The following is a 19,559-nucleotide window of genomic DNA, read 5'->3' on the forward strand; positions in this document are numbered from 1 at the left end:
GCATTTACATGATCAAGTTCTTGTGCATCGATGATCGTGATGATATGACGCCTTTTTGTTTATAGTCGTTATGTTGAAATTTCCTTTTTCTAATAACTGTAGGAAAAAACACATTCCATTTCAAATTAATAAAAAAAAGTCGCACTATGGAGAAAAATATCAACTTTAAGTTTTCTGTTCATTATTGATCTGTTGAATGATGACCTTGAAAACTGAGATGTCTGACCTACAAATACACAAAACTCAAAAATTATCAATGAAAAGAAATACAGCAATAAAATGGCTATTTTATCATGTTTATGAACATTTTGATAAACTTTCATTTGAATATTCATTGTTAGTACTCTTATTTCAGTGCTTTGTGTCTATGATTTACATATTACCGGTTGATGTTTGGTTCCTTGTTGCAGTCTTTTGAGTTAAGCCTATTGCAACAAATGTTTACAATTCGTTCAAATGTTGTGCTGTTATTTAAACCACTGTCGGGAAAAGGGTTTGTTCATTGTCAAAGGCTGTACAGTGAACCATTTTTGTTAAATTAAAGGGGCTCACAGGTCTAAATCAAAATTTTTTCTTAATATAGGATTTCACTATATTTTTCTATAAATGAACTTTATCTTATACTTAATAGAAAAATAAAATTTAAAAAATGGGGTCACCATTCATTTACGCTCACAATCCGCTTTCAAAAGAAGCATACATTTTTGTAAAGGTACTTTTTTTCTGTTGAACTAATCATGCTAATAGGAGAAATAGATGTAATATTGAAATAAAAAAAGAACTTAATTACAGAAATCGCTTAAATTTTACAATAGTTTAGTTTAAGTACAGTTTATTTGAAAATGATAATAAAAAATATAGGTCACTGATGAGTTAAAAAAGATATAACAATTCTAATGCCAAAAAATGGCATTTTTGCACCAAAGGGAGATAATTTAGAGCTTTTTCAATGATACATACATTTTTAAAGTCATCTTGGCCAAAACAAATTGATTGTTTTGAATGATTTTTGTACCATATGATAAAGTAACAACTAATGAAGTTATAAATTAAATTAGTTATGAAAAACAAAAATATGTAATATTTTTTTGAAATTTTTATACCCTTAAGCCCCCTTAAATGTCATTTGATCTCTATTGGAGAAAAGTCTCATTGGAAATCAGACTGCTTCTTATTTTTATATCAACCCAGCCATATTATGCCTGTCCAATATCAGGAGCTTGTACATAGTTCAGTGGTTTATGTTGGTTCATATCCGTCATTTTTGTTTTTCATATTTTTTTGTTTTTATAAATTAGTCTGGTATATTTGAAGTTTGAATTGATGCTTTGTTTCAAATTTTGTTAGTGTTGTCTTTTATAGATTACTATATCATGTATAGGGTATGGGTTTTCTCATTACTTACAGGTCATTTATATTGGCCTCTAATAAGTAATTACAATTCTTACATCCACTGAATTGAACTCAGATGGATAGTTTTCTCATTTATCATACCACATCTTATTTTAATAAATATTTAATAGTATTCAAGGGCAAAAACTTTTTATAACAGTAGACTTACCATTTAGGTTTTGTTGACCTCTGTAAATCTATTTTTGTTGATAATTTCTTCTGTTTATAGTTTCCCTTTATCTTTAATATTCTTGCCCTACACATAAAAGGGTAAACATTATCATTTAATGACAAAAATAACTACTATTACATAATTAGTGGGTAACTGAAAATTTTGCCTCATTTGTATAACGTCGACTTGCTCATCATTCTTGCTGTTTAATATTATCATTATTCTATGAAAATGAGGTCACAGTAAAATTAACCTTGGCAGACAGACATCTTCTTATTTATATATGACACCTTGCATTCATTTCGTACAACAACAAGTAGACCTATGCTTAATAATATCTGATAAAATGACAAAACCAAGAAAACTTAGCATTGAACAAAGAACCATAAAATGGGGTCATGGTTATATGAATCTGCCAGACAGACATGTACACCTTACAATTGTTACATATCTACCAAATATAATCTACCTGTAACTTTAAGCATATGATAAACTGACAAAACAATGCAGTGTTTCATAAAAATGAACCATGAAAATGAGGTCAAGGTCATATAAAATATGGCAGAGAGACATGTACAATTTGTACATTTTACAATCATTCCATTCACTAAATAAAGGGGCCTTACTACGTACAGTATCCGGGAAATATACCAAACCACAAAAACTAAACATTTTCATAGTTCCTTATACCCTGCCACATTCGTTATGTATAAATATATATATGTACCAAGTCAGGAGCCTATAATTCAGTGATTGTCGTTTGTTTATATGTAACATATATGTTTTTCCATATTTTTTTTTACATAAATTAGGTTGTTAGTTTTCTCGTTTGAATTGTTTCACATTGTCATTTCTGAACTTTTTATAGCTGACTATGCAGTATGGCCTTGTTCATTGTTGAAGGCTGTACGGTGACCTTGAGTTGTTAATTTCTGTTTCATTTGGTCTCTTGTGGAGAGTTGTCGAATCATACCCCATCTTCTTTTTTTATATTGTCCAATGTACTATGAAAATAAAATAAGATGAAACTTCTCAGTCAGACATATGCACCTAGTTGACCTTTTGTTAATTTGAAAATAAGAAAATAGAAAAACTGGCCAAAATAACAAAAAGGTAACATTAAGCAATGAACCATAAAAATGAGGTCACGATTGACTAAAACATGCCAGACTAACATGTACATCCCTAATAATTTGTATACTACAAATATACTTGACATGTTGCATACAATATATTAGAAAACCCGACCAAAACACAAAAACTTAATAATAACCACTGAACCATGAAAATGAGGTCAAGGTCAAATAAAACTTGCCAGTTGGACATGCATAACTTACAATCATTCCATACAATAATTAAAAGTAAATATAGTAGACAAATTGTTTATAGTCTCTGAGGAATCCTATTACTCATGCATTATAATCATGACAATCAGGGGTGGATCCAGCCATTTTAAAAAGGGGGGGGGGTTCCAACCACATGTCCCCATTCAAATGCATTGATAGTCCCAAAAAAAGGCTGGTTCCAACCCCTGGACCCCCCCCCCCCTTTGGATCCGCCACTGATAATAGAAATTAAGGATACTAAAAAACCTTAACTTTTTTTTCGATGCTATCACTTAGCCATGAAATGAGTCCACTCAAGGTCAATGAACTTATAACAGATGTAAACTTCATAACTTAAGGCATGTATATATATATTAAAAGTATGAATGGTCCAGGTCTTCTGCCTTCTAAATATCAGGCTTTAATTAAGAAGTAAATTAACACTTTATCACTAGTTTTTTGGGGTTCGTGAGGATAGAAAACCAGATAAATTGACAAAAATCCCTGTGGTATGACAATATGTGCCATAATATTAGTCCAAATGATAATGACGTCTTGCATGGCTATTTCAACTTTTTTCTGGGACGCCGTCATGGTAAAAAAAAAGCCATGCAAGACGTCATAATTGTTTGTATTACAAAAATAAGTAACTTAATTCATACTTGTTATGTGTTAGGGGCTAGCAAAATAGATTTATTTAAAGTCAGTTATTCATATATAACAATACAACATAAGCTCTGTAGAGCTTTTATCCGACATACATATATGACAAGCACAATACATAATACATAAAGCTCATCACTGAGATAGTAGTCTCAGATACTAGTCTCGGGAGACTGGGCAACCAAACCCCTATTCAATCTGAATGTAGGACAGAAAGTCACAGGACAAAAAGTCACAGTCAAAAAGTTACAGACCAAAAGTCACAATTCAGTTTTGGGATTATTTTTCTTTGAACAAGAAAACACTCTTTTTTTTGTAGTTTTCTTAAAGTTTTTTACATGAAGCAACTTTGTAATTAAAATGTATTCAATAAATATCAATATCGATCAAATAATTGTTTTGAAAACAAAATGTCAAAGAGGTACTTAAATGGCTTCAATTTGCCAATAAATATATCCTTTGCATGATTAAAATCTTATACATTTTCATTTATCAAAGTTTATGAGCAATAATTCCTTAAATTAAAAAAGAATATATGTAGTTAAAAGAAAATATTTCAAAATCTTTTTCATTTATATTCAAACAATTGTCAAAAATTGTTTCTGACTTTTTGTCCTGTGACTTTTTGTCCTAGCTAGACCTATCAAATTTGTGACTTTATGTCCTGTGACTTTTTGTCCTGTGACTTTCTGTCCGTTTACCTTCCATCTAAATCAGTGAAATGAATTATTGTTTTTGCAGTAGTCCGGGTAACGAGTCGATATCTGTTATTAATCATGAAAATTGAGAGTCAACACTTACACAATACCTTTTTTAGAATGTCAGCAAAACAAAGAATCACTCGTGATAGGGGAGTGACAGTGTAACCGATGAATTGATCCTGAATCAGATAAGATTTTCAAGAAACAGAGAACCTCTTAATTTGACCACAGTCTCCTGTAGATCTAATCATAATAATACTAAAAATTTTATTTCCCCCATTTGTCGCTATATTTTTCGCTATAATTATTAAATCTTCAGTCGACTGTGCTTTGAGTGAATATAAATAATGAGGGCCTCAATATAAATCTGAAATACTTGAAAATCGATTAGCAGAGTAAACTTACACATAAATCGTGGAGTTATTTACGATTAATCCCGGGCGATTAATACAGACTGTGCTCCTGAATAAAGCTGCTAGGTACATTAATTTGTGTTTTTTTTTTTACTGCTACAAGATATTTGAATCAAATGCTAAATACGCGCCAGTTGCTGAGCAGAGAACCATTCTAAGCCAGGAACAGTCTATACTAACTATTCACAGTAAGAATAGAAAGTCCCTGTAAAAATGCAGTCAAATCCTAACAGAACTGTAACTTAATGATACATGTACATATCAAGTTCCAGCACCTCACCCACACCCTGGCCCAGCACACTGAGTTAGCAAACTGGCGTATGCCAGTCTTATAATATAAAACTGCGTAGGTTCATATTGTTTGATGACTTTGATTCGACGTTTGTTAGGATATTTTTTTAGGATCGTTGTAAAATTATATCTTAATCTTTGTTAAAATACGATTTCATTTCTATTTCATAATTTTGTCAAAGTGTACTTTTTAAAGTTTAAAATTTTAAAGATAAAATCAACATTCCATTTTAATTTGAGGAAAATCTGTTTGAACTCTAATGACATGGTCGGTCAACTGATTTGTTGCAAAGCTGATTACAGGTAATTATATAACTTACAGTAATTTTCCATTACGACAGTGCGTGTATTCTCGGGTGTGTATAACGTATAGTTTTCTAGAGAACATCCTGTCTACGTGTAATACAGATTGATGACATTACACAAAATTTCTTTTGTTAAATTGCTTAGGTATCTGCAAGGATATGTATAGTAGATTTACTATACAAATCCTTGGTATCTGTGTCCATTCCCTATTTCAACACCACAAATTTTTCGAAGAAAAAAATAAAATATCATTTATATGAAATAAAAAAGAATAGTGGCAAATATAAACTTCAGTAACTGCACATTGAGTAAACATAATTTCAATATTGCATGAACCACAGGCCAGTACCCAGAAATTTTCAAGGGGGGGGTGTTATTTGGACTCACGAACTCGACTTTAACAGTCACAATTCGAACAGAACGTTGACTTTAACAGTGCTTATTTGTTTTCAAGGGGTTTCGGTTCGTCCGAACCCACCCTGGCTACGGGTACGAACCAACCCATGAGAAAACGTATACATGTATGTAGATGTGTTTGAAAAGACCAATTCCCATTTGCTTTATTTCACACTAGGACCTTAGATAACTATAACTAAGCAGTGGTTGATCCAGAATTTTCATAAGTGGGGACCCCTTCCAGTCATGCTTCATGAAAAAATTATAAAAATATATGAATATGTTAAAAAAAATTTCTCTTTCGTATGTAATAAATGAAGACGTTTTGAAATATAAAAAATCTTCCCATAGTTGGAAAATTTTCAATTCAAGTAATATCATTAAAACGGGAGCGTCTAAACACCACCTAGGCCGCCTTGGTGCACAAAGCTCATGAAACTGCACTAAGCGCATGATTGGATGGTGCTATGAATGAATAAAACATACCATCGGACGTAGTTTTTCGTGAAGATAATGTATCTGAATTTTTTAGTCATTAAAAATTGTAGTTACGTCGTAATTTGATTTTTTCTGTCATCAAAGGTTTTGTCCGACGGCACGTGCCAGTAATTAACCAGGCATTAAAATCACTGATCCATGAAGAAATAAAGAAACATAACAATTACACGGCTTATATTACACCTATTTGTTTATCGTGTTATATATTTTGTTTATGCGTGCATTTTGTTTTTGTAGGATTTAAAACAAGACTTTGTATTTCTTTCTGTTTTTGTGTGTATTTTTTGATAGGTTATTTTGACTTTTAAATAAGTATTGTGCACTGTCCAAGTAAGAAGTACCGAATGGGGGAAATCGTGTGACATCACATCTGTCCAGTTTTTAAGCTGTCTTTTATTATACGACAGAACGAGACGGTGGTGTCAAACAATGATGTTTTAACTATACCTACATATACAGAAATTACCTAGAGCATTTTATGACAATATCTCTTTAAAAGATACACATAAATATTTTATTAAAGTCTCTCCACTTGTAATATAATCATTATAATATAAACATTGAATAAAACAGCAATTTTATAAATTAAAATACAAGTGCCATCCTACAAAGAATTATGAGAGACTGTAGAAATTAAACTAAATTATTACTATATATATTTATCATGTCTCTAAAACATTTCCGTTCTGTACAACCATATAACTACATAACCTTAAATATTTCAGTTCTGTAAAAACATAACTATTAATCAAGCATATAAAAAACTATTTCTTCTACTATTTAATTTTGATTTAAACTTTTTGGCTAAATCTGAAAAATAAAGTTGACTTAACGGTATGCGTTTTCTCATCGTTTAAGGTTGTATTACGCGACCTTTATTTGCTTTTATCTTCGTCATTCCATCTCGTGACAGTGGTGGATAGTTGTCTCATTGGTAATCATACCATAACTATCTATTTATATGAAATATAAATTTAATAATAATTAGCTCTATCAGAATTTCAAGCGGTCTGTCATACTTGTTGAAAATGGGTTGCACTGAACCCCAAGGACGCCGCATTTTAACTCTTATATTTGAAATAAGTCTGTATTATAATTTGTATCTATTCGTGAAAGTAATTGAAACAGTAAAAGGGGAAGAATAAAAAGAAAGAAATAGACTACAATATAGTCCGCTTTGAGTAAAAGCCAATTTCTATTGTTTTTACTATTATTTCCGCAAATCTTTTATTTCGAAAAGCGCAAACAAACACTTTTTCAAAATATTTTTTTTCTAACAAGGCATCAAAGAAAAATCAACAGCCCTTTTATCATTTCTAATTAGGAACAAAGAAAATAATTTACTAGTTAAAAGATAATCCCTCAGAATTGATTGGATCAATTAACAAGGTGATTAGACATTACACAAGTAGTGCGCGTGTCACGTTAAAAATGTTAATAACTTTTAAATCTCTTTATATCATCGAACCAACTTTTAACATATTTTTTTAAAATAAGAATTTATCTTGATTAATGATCTTGGTGTATATTTAACCTTTGGTACATATCCTTAGTGCAGTATTTATAAATTCTTCAAGCTTCATTGGATTCAATCAACGATATCATAGGACAACTGGACACATTACACAAAATCGGCGCGTGTCATATAAAATGTTAATTACTCTTTTATTCCTGAATATATTTACACCAAAATTTAAATGTATGCTCTTTATTCAAATCTGTATCGTTCTGAATGACCTTGGTGCTTATTTGACTGGTCCTTTTTGAATGGACACATTACACAAAATCGGCGCGTGTCATATAAAATGTTAATTTCTCTTTTATTTCTGAATATATTTACACCAAAATTTAAAAATATGCTCTTTATTCAAATCTGTATCGTACTGAATGACCTTGGTGCTTATTTGACTGGCCATCATGGGCTTAGTGCACTTCCTGGAGCTTAGTGCACAACGGCGGCCTAGGTGGTGTTTAGACGTACCGCATTGAAACGTTTAGAAATACGGTCTCTAAAAACACCGCAAAGGACCTCCTTTGTACACAAAGGAACACATAGGAGCACTAAGGATCCTAAAAAAGTTTGATAACAGCACAAAGGACCTTAATTTCCCTTTAAAGCATAAAAATATTACAATTCCTGAAGAAAAATGTAAAAAAATAAAATATTTTCAATAATAATTGCGATTTTTATGATGGACGATTTGGTGTTATCACCGGTATCGGTTTGGGACCGACTTTATATATCCGGGCTATGTGATAGCTCAATTCAATTCAATCAATTCAATGTTTTATTAAAGTCTCATCTCTCAACAAGTACAATCAATCTTTATACATTGTAAAATAACACTAGATAAAATGAGAGCCATTCTATACAGAATTATAAGAGACTATTAAAATGCATAGATATAATACATGTATGTGAATTTTTAAATAGTTTTTATATGATATTAATGATAAAAAACGTCATTTATTATTCTTAATATTTTGTTGTTGTAACAATATTTCAAAAAATATGTATTAAGTTAAATTGGTATTAAAGTTGAAGATTTACGAATCTTCTCCTAAATAGTTTGCCATCTAACAGTTCAAAAAGAAATTTTGAGTCGAAACTGAAGTACCAAATCTATATAAAAAAACTCCTGAAATAATTATAACATTATCGAATGAATGAATGAATGATTTTATTCTCATAAACTAGTACATAGCTACAGAGAAAATAACAATTCATATATAATACATATTTTGTTTCTATAGACAGCTTACATATGGTAATCTTTTAAGAAGTATGTGAGCGTATAGTAAAATTTGTTAATACCCCCCCCCCCCCTTTTTCCTTCAATTAAATTTAATTGTAAACGATTTTGTTTCTTAATTTGTGTTTGCTAATAACTGGGGTTTATGCTGTCAAAAGTAAAAAAAAAAGGTTTTTTTTATACCCATTGCTCTTCATATATATTCGAATGATAATTACTGATCACAATTTTTCCGGATGATTTTTCTCCTATTTTCGTATCGAACCAACATGCTAGCAGTTGAACGGAATTAACTACTTTTTTTTTTAGGAATGTACAACTTTTATAAATTTTAAACAACAAAATTCTACACTTTTTTACCTAGATTTTTTTTCTCTGTTTCGAAGTCGCAACTGGTGACCCCGTATCAAACATGATCAAATATAGCCAACACCTCACATGGCGTATTCACGATGTTGAGGTATTGACAATATACAATCACATGTATCAATATACAGCAAATTAGTAATTTGGTGTTGAATGACAGAAAATCAGAATTTATAAATTGAATTTTACCTGTTAAAGGGGCACGAGCTGTCAAATTCATGTTCATCGGTTTTAATCAAATTCACATAACGTGTAGTGTTGAATTGTTTATTAAAATTTCATGCACAATCTTGGCTGAAATGCATAAAACCATTATTTCATGAAACTGCATGAAATTGACTTATCACATAATACCTGAACTAAAAAATAAACCACCGAAAGTCCACATAAGAAGGTATGGATTTGAATTAACAGAATAGAAAATAAGGGTCAAAGAAAAAAAGGAATAAAGAATAGTGAAAGAAAGAGAATAATGAAAAAAAGTGTACGCTATTAAAAATATAGTTTTAAAAAAAAGACAGAAAAAGAAGACCCCCCCCCCCTCCCGAGACGATCCCAACTGTTATTTGACGCTTCCGAGTTATTTTGAGACAAAGACATGTATTACTAGTAGTAGTAAGCCCGTACCACAAAGCCTCTTGCGTCAATTTGAGGATTACCTAGGCTTCAAAATAAACATAATTGACAAGTTTCCTTCCCCTGCATTCTCGAGCGCACATGTAAATTGCACGTTGGTTTCAAATAAGATATTGATACATTACAACACTTGGCAAGTTGCCGTGAGTATTTTAAAATATTGATTAAGAAGGTATAAAAAATTAATGCACGCACACTATTATCCACCACAGGCCTAAATCGTCAGTCCGCAAACAACGAGGGGGATGAAAAACCCAGCACTTGGAACACAGCCACCGGCATGTTGTGAATTTGAAAGCTTCCCAAATTTGTAACTATCGATAAGGTGGGGTCAAACACTCTAATTTTACTTCTGACAAAACTTTTTAATAAGATACTTAACTAAAAAAATTCCCAAAATTTGGAACATTTCTCTATCATGTCTATTGACATCAATTGGCGGATCCAGGGGGGGGGGGGGGGGGGGGGGGGATTCCGGGGGTTGGAACCCCACTTTTTGGACGATCAAAATTCAATGCATTTGAATGGGAGCATATAGCTGGACCCCCCTTTTTACTCTCACCCCCCCTTTTACTCTGGGTTGGGGAACCCCCCCCCCCCCCTTCTCAAAATGGCTGGATCCGACCCTGCATAACAAACTGTTCTTGGTAAAGTCTTAAACTCCATTTTACAAAAACAACTTAGTGATTTTCTTGAAACACATAATTTATTATCTTCAAATCAAGGTGGTTTTAGAAAAAATTACAGAACTGTAGATCATGTCTTTATTTTAAAAACAATTAAGAATTGAAAACTTCTTTTGGTAATTTCATTGGGGTGTAAAAGCGTTGCTTGAAGTACATTTTGTATGAAGCGTGGATCAGAAGTATTCAAGTATGGATATATCAGAATTCTAACCAAATTTTGAAGCATTAGACAAAAGTAAATTAGAAAAAACACAAAAACCATATTTAAAAACATACTTGGGGTTCATGGAAAGTCTTCCAATCTAGCAGTGCAGTGTGAATTTGGCACATTACCCATTAGCATTACATGTTATCAACTTATGTTATCAACTAACATGTTTAACCCCGTCACATTATTTATGTATGTGCCTGTCCCAAATCAGGAGCCTGTAAAACTGTGGATGTCGTTTGTTTATGTGTTACATATTTGTTTTTCGTTCATTTTTTTACATAAATAAGGCCGTTTATTTTCTCGTTTGAATTGTTTTACATTGTCTTATCGCGGCCTATTATAGCTGACTATGTGGTATGGGCTTTGCTCATTGTTGAAGGCCGTACGGTGACCTATAGTTGTTAATGTCTGTGTCGTTTTGGTCTTTTGTGGATAGTTGTCTCATTGGCAATCATACCACATCTTCTTTTTTATATTATGTATAAATACTATGTGCGTCTCAGTGATATAGGTGAACGGTCTGGTGGTCCACATGAAATTCTCAAGGCTGCTTTTGAAGTGGACAAAACTCTCACAAATAGAGAAAATTCATTGTCTAATAAACTATCTGAATTAATGAAATATATTGGGATACCCTTAAACAAGCATTGTAATAGTAATTTCAAACAGAAACTAGAAGATTTCTACAAAAATAAAATCATGTATATTTGAACTATCTAAGATAAAAGATGGAAACTGTGGGAAACTTTTATTTTTTAGTAAAATTTATACTAAATTTAAACAACAGGAATATTTGAACTTTAATGTTCCTAAATAACTGAGAAAAAAACTCACTAAATTAAGAATAAGTGCACACTCATTAGCAATGGAAACTGGTAGGTATGCAAGACCAAGAATACCCTCTAGTGAGAGATTTTGTAAATTTTGCACAGGAGTAAAATTAAAAATGAGATACATTTCTTGATTGAATGTCCTCAATATAACAAAATTAGATCTAAATATAAAATTAATGATAGTAATTCAAATAATTTGGATGAAAATTTTACCACAATGTTAAAGCCTATGTCTGAAAAAGAATTTAAATATATTTGTATGTACCGGTATATTGAAGAAGCTCTTGATTTGCAAGACCACCATACCGTTTCATCAGATAATAATCTTTTACAGTAGTTCGTGCATATACACATATAGGTGATTGTGTGTTTTAAAGTTTAAGTAAATTTATGAAAATTTAGAATTTTACTGATGTTTAAGTTTATTTAAATTCTCCCTCGCCCTGCTCGTCCGAATTTAAAGTATTTTATCTCTTAATTCAATAGGCTATAAACAAGACTAACAAAGATATAGGATTAGTTGCTTACAGTAACATCTTATTAGCTCACCTGGCCGAAAGGCCAAGTGAGCTTTTCTCATCACTTGGCGTCCGGCGTCCGTCGTCGTCCGTCGTCGTCGTCCTGCGTTAACTTTTACAAAAATCTTCTCCTCTGAAACTACTGGGCCAAATTTAACCAAACTTGGCCACAATCATCATTGGGGTATCTAGTTTAAAAAATGTGTCCGGTGACCCGGTCAACCAACCAAGATGGCCGCCATGGCTAAAAATAGAACATGGGGGTAAAATGCAGTTTTTGGCTTATAACTCAAAAACCAAAGCATTTAGAGCAAATCTGACAGGGGTAAAATTGTTCATCAGGTCAAGATCTATCTGCCCTGAAATTTGCAGATGAATCGGACAACCTGCTGTTGGGTTGCTGCCCCTGAATTGGTCATTTTAAGGAAATTTTACTGTTTTTGGTTATTATCTTGAATATTATTATAGATAGAGATAAACTGTAAACAGCAATAATGTTCAGCAAAGTAAGATTTACAAATAAGTCAACATGACCGAAATGGTCAGTTGACCCCTTTAGGAGTTATTGCCCTTTATAGTCAATTTTTAACCATTTTTCGTAAATTTTTAGTTATCTTTTACAAAAATCTTCCCCTCTGAAATTACGGGGCCAAATTAATCCAGACTTGGCCACAATCATCATTGGGGTATCTAGTTTAAAAAATGTGTCCGGTGACCTGGCCAACTAACCAAGATGGCCGCCACGCCTAAAAATAGAACATAGGGGTAAAATGCAGTTTTTGGCTTATAACTCAAAAATCAAAGCATTTAGAGCAAATCTGACATGGGTTAAAAAATTTATCGGGTCAAGATCTATCTGCCCTGAAATTTTCAAATGAATCAGACAACCTGTTGTTGGGTTGCTGCCCCTGAAATGGTAATTTTAAGGAAATTTTGCTGTTTTTGGTTATTATCTTGAATATTATTATAGATAGAGATAAACTGTAAACAGCAATAATGTACAGCAAAGTAAGACCTAAAAAGAAGTCAACATGACCAAAATGGTCAATTGACCCCTAAGGAGTTATTGCCCTTTATATAGTCATTTTTTTAACAATTTTCACAAAATTTGTAAAATTTTACTAACATTTTTCACTGTAACTACTGGGTCAAGTTCATTATAGATAGAGATAATTGTAAGCAGCAAGAATGTTCAGTAAAGTAAGATCTACAAACACATCACCATCACCAAACCACAATTTTGTCTTGAATCCATCTGTGTCCTTTGTTTAGTATTCACATAGACCAAGGTGAGCGACACAGGCTCTTTAGAGCCTCTAGTTTTCTCTTGCGATACAATATTTTATTTTACTTTATTGTACATATTTCTTCTATTGAAACAACATATAAATACATGAAATTTAACATAGTTCCTCTTTCGCATCGTTTCTTTTTCCTCGACTAATACCCCCAAAGCCTGTACGTACAATAAACATAACAGCAACTGCATATACCAATGTGACCAACTTCAATTTAAATGCCAAACTTTATATAGTACCATTAAACCCCACCCGTAAAAACCGCCAAAACTTTCCTCGTGCCTTATGCACCTAACATCAAATTTATAAATAGTACATACTGTTACAAAACAAGTATCCGAACTAGTTATATATATATAAATACTAGTTCCCATCTATAAATAATTACTACAATTAGCAAATGGGAAAAACACCATTTCAAACGAAATAAAATACATGGTATCAATATCAGTTTATAATGTAATGGTATACATATAATTGGCTTATGACTTGTTGAGGGGGGTAAAGGGGGGGGGTATCTGCACCAAAGAACGCGAAATGAAATTGCCATTTCACGATGAACGAACAATTAAAAATGCCTTGCACGTTGATCTTTTTACCGATTTCACGAAACACAGTGATAAACGAACCTTTTTCACGGCTGCACGTGAAATAAAAATGGCAAAACACTTTGCACGAAAATAACTCTTTACCACCCTCACTTGTTGTTACATGCATCTTTATTTCATTTGTATGTTGTTTTAATACTAAATATTAAAAATATAAATGTCTGTATTTGGATCACGCCTCTATTGTGCTCTTTCCAATAAAATATTGAATTGAATTGAATCGATTTCTACCCATAGGAAACTTTTGCCCTTCTTTTATCAAAAATGAAATATGTTGATATTCATGATATTAATGGTATAAAGGTTAAATCAATTTATTCATATATTTGACCGACTAGAATTATTGGGGAATTTAAACCTTTCCTATTGTAAGTGATAAAACTAAATTTATATTAGGGTGATTGAAATGAGGAAAAAGGGGGGAAGGGGGGGGGGGTGGGGTTATTATCTAGTGAACGATCCAGATCCCCACCCCTTAACCATATATATTCTTGTAGGGGACAATGAAATAAATGAAATAAAATGAAATAAAAGGGAAGTCCTAAGGGGGTCACCCCACCCCCTCTTATTTGAAAACTTGTAAACGGTCAAGATCCCCACCCCTAAACCATATATATTCTTGTATGAGACAATAAAACAAATCAAATGAATATGGGTCTTCAATGCAGTGAGAAAATTTTGGCACTGGTCTTCAGCTCATAAATATGTACATGTATCAGAACTGAGAAAGAGATACAGCTCTCAGTTGCATTAATAAAAACCTCACAATATGTTTTGAATATCCGATTATACAGTATTGCAAGATTCTCTCAAAACGTACACATGGAGCTGAGAAACTGTAAAATTAATCATGCTAATTTAACATTAAAGTCCTCGGAATCAATCTTAATATGTATACTCTTGTACAAAGGAATATAAGTATGCAAATAAACTCAATAGATATATGGTCTTCAAAAATAAGAGTATCGATGCTATAAATTTATGACAAGATCTTAATCAAGTACATTTGTAATAATTTTGGTTTGTTTAAATATTTAGGAGGTTAGTATCACCTCCTTTTTTTTGATGATGTTTTCGTTTTAAGTTGGGGAAAAAATTGTTTGTACCAACAAAAATAAAAACACAAAGTTAATTATGTTTTATCATTTGTTTATGTTTAGGTTGTCAGCAAGATGAAAAGAACAAATATTCAGTTCAAAAGTCAAAATGTGGATAAGCTGAGGTTCAAGGTCCTACCTTTTGCAGATGTTCATATTTTGCATGAATAAATTTAAAGTTTATATCATGGAAGGCAGAGAAAGAAAAAAAAACTTTTCATTTTTCCTGCTTCTGAAGGATAAATGTAAAACATCTTGTTTTCGGTAAGTTTTATGCTCTGTTTTTATAGTGTTTGTGCATTCATCTGTCCAGTCCTTTCTCTAAATTGTATCCTCTTTAAGTTTTTGGTGAGTGTTCACCATGAATTTCAGTAAGAAACTTGTGGATTTACATGTATATACTCAAAATTTAGTACTAATATTAATGGGATTTTAGCATGACATCCTGTCAAATGCTTGTTAATCATGTTTATGTTCCAGAACATATGAGTATTTGGACTGTATATGTACAGTCTGCCAAATTTTAAGAAGTTGGTCAAGTTATTAGAAACAAATGTACATTACAGATCAATATAACTGAAATCTTTAATAGATTAATACAAAAAGTTCAATTGCAGTTGAAATAAAAACACATTTTGTCAAATGGTCTGACTGTATGCATATGGTAAGACTGTAATAGTATACTTATATGTTCTGGACCTTTAACATGCAGTCAAAATACTGATATGGTCTGGAACATTTATACATGTCTTAAAATTAATATCAAACACATTGGTGTTTGTGAACTTGGTAATAAGTTATTCGATAGAACTATAATGTTTTGAGATTATCAAAATAAAACATATCCCATTTTTACTTTTTATAAAGAAGAAGATTATTGATGTATGTATAACTGTATATAAAAATGAGACAGCAAGCCAACAACACAAAAAATTGGGATAAAACTATACATTTTTCTGTATCAATGTTATAATTTCCAATTTGTCCAAAGAATGAAATAAAACACAAGTTGAACTCAGTCAAAACTTCAAAAGCTTAAAGAAATATTGTTTCTGTTGTCTGCGTTTTGTATAATATATTGCAAATTCTTGTGAATAACGGAATGTTATTATATAAATTGCCTAAAGTTTTACCATTGATCTTTATATATATATATCATATATATATTATATATAACTTGGGAAAATACCCAAATGTTATAAAGAAGAATAAATTAATTGATTGTTATATAGTATTAGAATAGGAAGATGTGGTATATTGCTTATTTGACAACTCTCCATCAGAGACCAAAGGATGTAGAAGGTTAGCAACTGATGACACTGGACAACCTTTAACAATCAGTAAAATCCATACCGCATAGCTATTTTTATCGAAAATCATATTATGCTACATGTATGCAAACAATTTTGTATAATACATAACTTCAGATTTTATTGTTTCTTTTTCAGAAGGATTGAAATTCATCACCTAGAATAAATGGAGAAAGCATAGAAACAAGATCAGAATAAATTCAAAGACAAAAGATGGATCAGTTATTATTTTCATCACTCGGTCAAAGATATTGAAACCACTATAATGTCAATGTTCTGTGCTGAATGACCAAAAAGTGGACTATACGATCACACAATGCTGAATGATAAGAAACTATTAATGTTTTGTGTGGAGGGATATTGAGAAAAAAAAATAGATTTACTTAAATAGCTACTAGTATGTTAAACCTAATAATAGGGTTTTCATTGATTTCAAATGGTAAATAATTGTGTTTCAAGAAAGTATTCTATAATTCATAAATAAACATATATTAATACTTACATTATCTGCTTTGTTGTTTAAAAGTTTAGTTTTATAGAACAATATGTTGAATTAACATTTCCAAAGAAAAAAAGATATTCCATTAAAAAGATTCATCTTATAACAATTTACTACCAAATAGAATACATTGTAACATACACATTACTGCATATTTATATCTATATATTTATAATTTGAATCCCATAGGATTTTATTTTGTCCCATGGGATATTAAAAGTCCCATGGGATTTTTTTTTGTCCCATGGGACAACAAATATCCCATGGGACTACAATTATCCCATGGGACCAAAAAAAATCCCATGGGATATTGAAAATCCCATGTTTTTATAAATCAAATAGCAAAATAAATATAATAGTCACAGTAGAAAACCAATGAAATTATTGAATCCCATGTAATTCCGCACATTTTGGTTATATACATGACTCTGTAGCTCTTATTTGAGGCGGCGGCGGATTTGCAAATGAGTGTTTTGCAAATTTAAAGTGTCCAGTGTTCAATCATAACGTTTGGGGTATGCTTTTAAAAATATTACCCAGAATGCATAAGATTCTGAATCGGCGAATTGATACAGATGCTGATCTTTCAATTGCTAAAAACAACCCAAGATTGAATAATTAATAGATCCAACCACCTTGAATATTCTATACTATTTTTACACATTGTTTAAGATCTTCGTGCTAACAGTTATGTACCGAAAAGTTAACAATTCTATTAATTTAAAAAGTAAATGACAGTATATATATATTGTAATTATGAATTATTGGTAGAACATGTAAACATAAGTTATTATGATATACATAAATGACAATATTAAAATTTGATAAATATTTAAACAGCTGTCTTTTGAGATCGACATCTTCAATGTGCAAATTTCAGATATATGACGTACATGTATACTTGATTATTGCTTTCATTTGATCGCAGTTATGTGTTAAATGAATTATTTTCAGATTTTAAATGTTGATAACATATGTATGTATGTATAATTGTGAAGATCCGAAAAAAATTAAATAAAAATTATATGTTTTTGAAATTTTATGTGAAATTAAGCCAAATGACCATCAAATCTGCGATTCATGCAAATGAGAAGCCTGTGAAGGATGCTTCCTTTAATTTCGTAACAATTGCATTCACACTTTCAATGGTAACTGGAAGAGCGATAAGGCAAAATGATTTTGCTTAAAGTAGTATGTATGACAATCAAACAAAATATGACAATAAAATTGCTCAAGCAAGCAACGACTATCCTAAAACTGTTTATATTGTGATGTAATTTGAAAAAGCCTTCTTAGATGTTCAAACATAATCTTACATAATACGATATTTTCCATCTAAAATTTTAAAAATACAAACAAGAAACTAGGATTTATCATACAAGTATTTCAAAACCGTAGTATTTTTCAACTAAGTATTATTTTGGTATTGTGTTTGTTCATTGAAATGGCTTATGTCATATCCGATTTTAAAAATTCTTTCATCCATTTCTATAATAAAATTATTTACTACGTTAGGGTTATACCAAGATATATCAATTAAACGTCCGCGTCCGTAAGGACTTCCTCATGCAATTGATTAATGCGTCAAATATTAAATTATTTTCATATATTTTAAGGAATTGTAACCTATCAAATATGTACTGTTCGCTTTATACCATTAAGAAAGTCAAATGTTCCGAGAAAGGCATTGAACCCAATTTTTGATGAGACAATTAGTTACAGAGAAAATAAAAATGAAACAATTTTGGTACTTTCAAAAATGAAAAGAAATTCTAAGTATACTTTACATTTCAAGTCTTGATGGAATATGTCTTCCTTATGCAACTGGTATACTTTTGCAACCAATGAGTGGAACAATTTTATTTTATCATACAAGTTTCCTCTGTAAGCGGTCAACACAACACCTGCAAATAAGAACATAATCAAAATTATTGTGTGGACGAGGCGCGTTTTTGACGTATTGAATTTTAATGCCTTTTGTTATCTATTATTCATGTGTTTCTTTGCCTAATACGTTCTCCTGTTGATTTGTATTGTAGTCCTGTATTATTATGTTGTCATTTTAATGTTATATTTAACAATGCCATCAAAGTTTCAGGTTTGGCATACCACAAAACCAGGTTCAACCCACCATTTTTTTCTTAAAAAATGTCCTGTACCAAGTCAGGAAAATGGCCATTGTTATATCATAGTTCGTTTCTGTGTGTGTAACATTTTTACGTTGTGTTTCCGTTGTGTCGTTTGTTTTCTCCTATATTTCAGTGTGAACTCGCATACTTTTCTATCCCAAATTCACGTATTTGGTTTTGATGTTATATTGGTTATTCTCATCGGATTTTGTCTAATGGTCTAATGCTTAGTCCGTTGCTGTGTGTGTTACACTTTAATGTTGTGTCATTGTTCTCCTCTAATATTTAATGCGTTTCCCTCAGTTTTAGTTTGTTACCCCGATTTTGTTTTTTGTCCATAGATTTATGAGTTCTGAACAGTGGTATACTACTGTTGCCTTTATTTATCTACCAAATAAAGAAATAATTGCTTAATATTTATAATTATCAAAAACATATATATAATTATAATGATCTTT

At 31.3% G+C, this 19,559-nt stretch overlaps 1 protein-coding gene and 1 long non-coding RNA gene across 2 annotated transcripts in view; one reads left to right on the forward strand and one right to left on the reverse strand.

Moving 5' to 3' along the window:
• Positions 1 to 19,559, forward strand: part of LOC143041959 (uncharacterized) — a 189,929-nt gene that overhangs the window by 104,596 nt on the left and 65,774 nt on the right. The gene's annotated exons all lie outside the window — the stretch shown is intronic.
• Positions 1 to 19,559, reverse strand: part of LOC143041949 (uncharacterized) — a 28,742-nt gene that overhangs the window by 3,839 nt on the left and 5,344 nt on the right. The window contains exon 5 of the mRNA XM_076214124.1: positions 18,760 to 18,876. Within this exon, the coding sequence (XP_076070239.1) occupies positions 18,760 to 18,876 (117 nt within the window). The remainder of the gene's footprint in view (positions 1 to 18,759; positions 18,877 to 19,559) is intronic.

This window comes from Mytilus galloprovincialis, chromosome 8 (assembly GCF_965363235.1).
Source record: "Mytilus galloprovincialis chromosome 8, xbMytGall1.hap1.1, whole genome shotgun sequence".
Classification (NCBI taxonomy): Eukaryota; Metazoa; Mollusca; class Bivalvia; order Mytilida; family Mytilidae; genus Mytilus; species Mytilus galloprovincialis.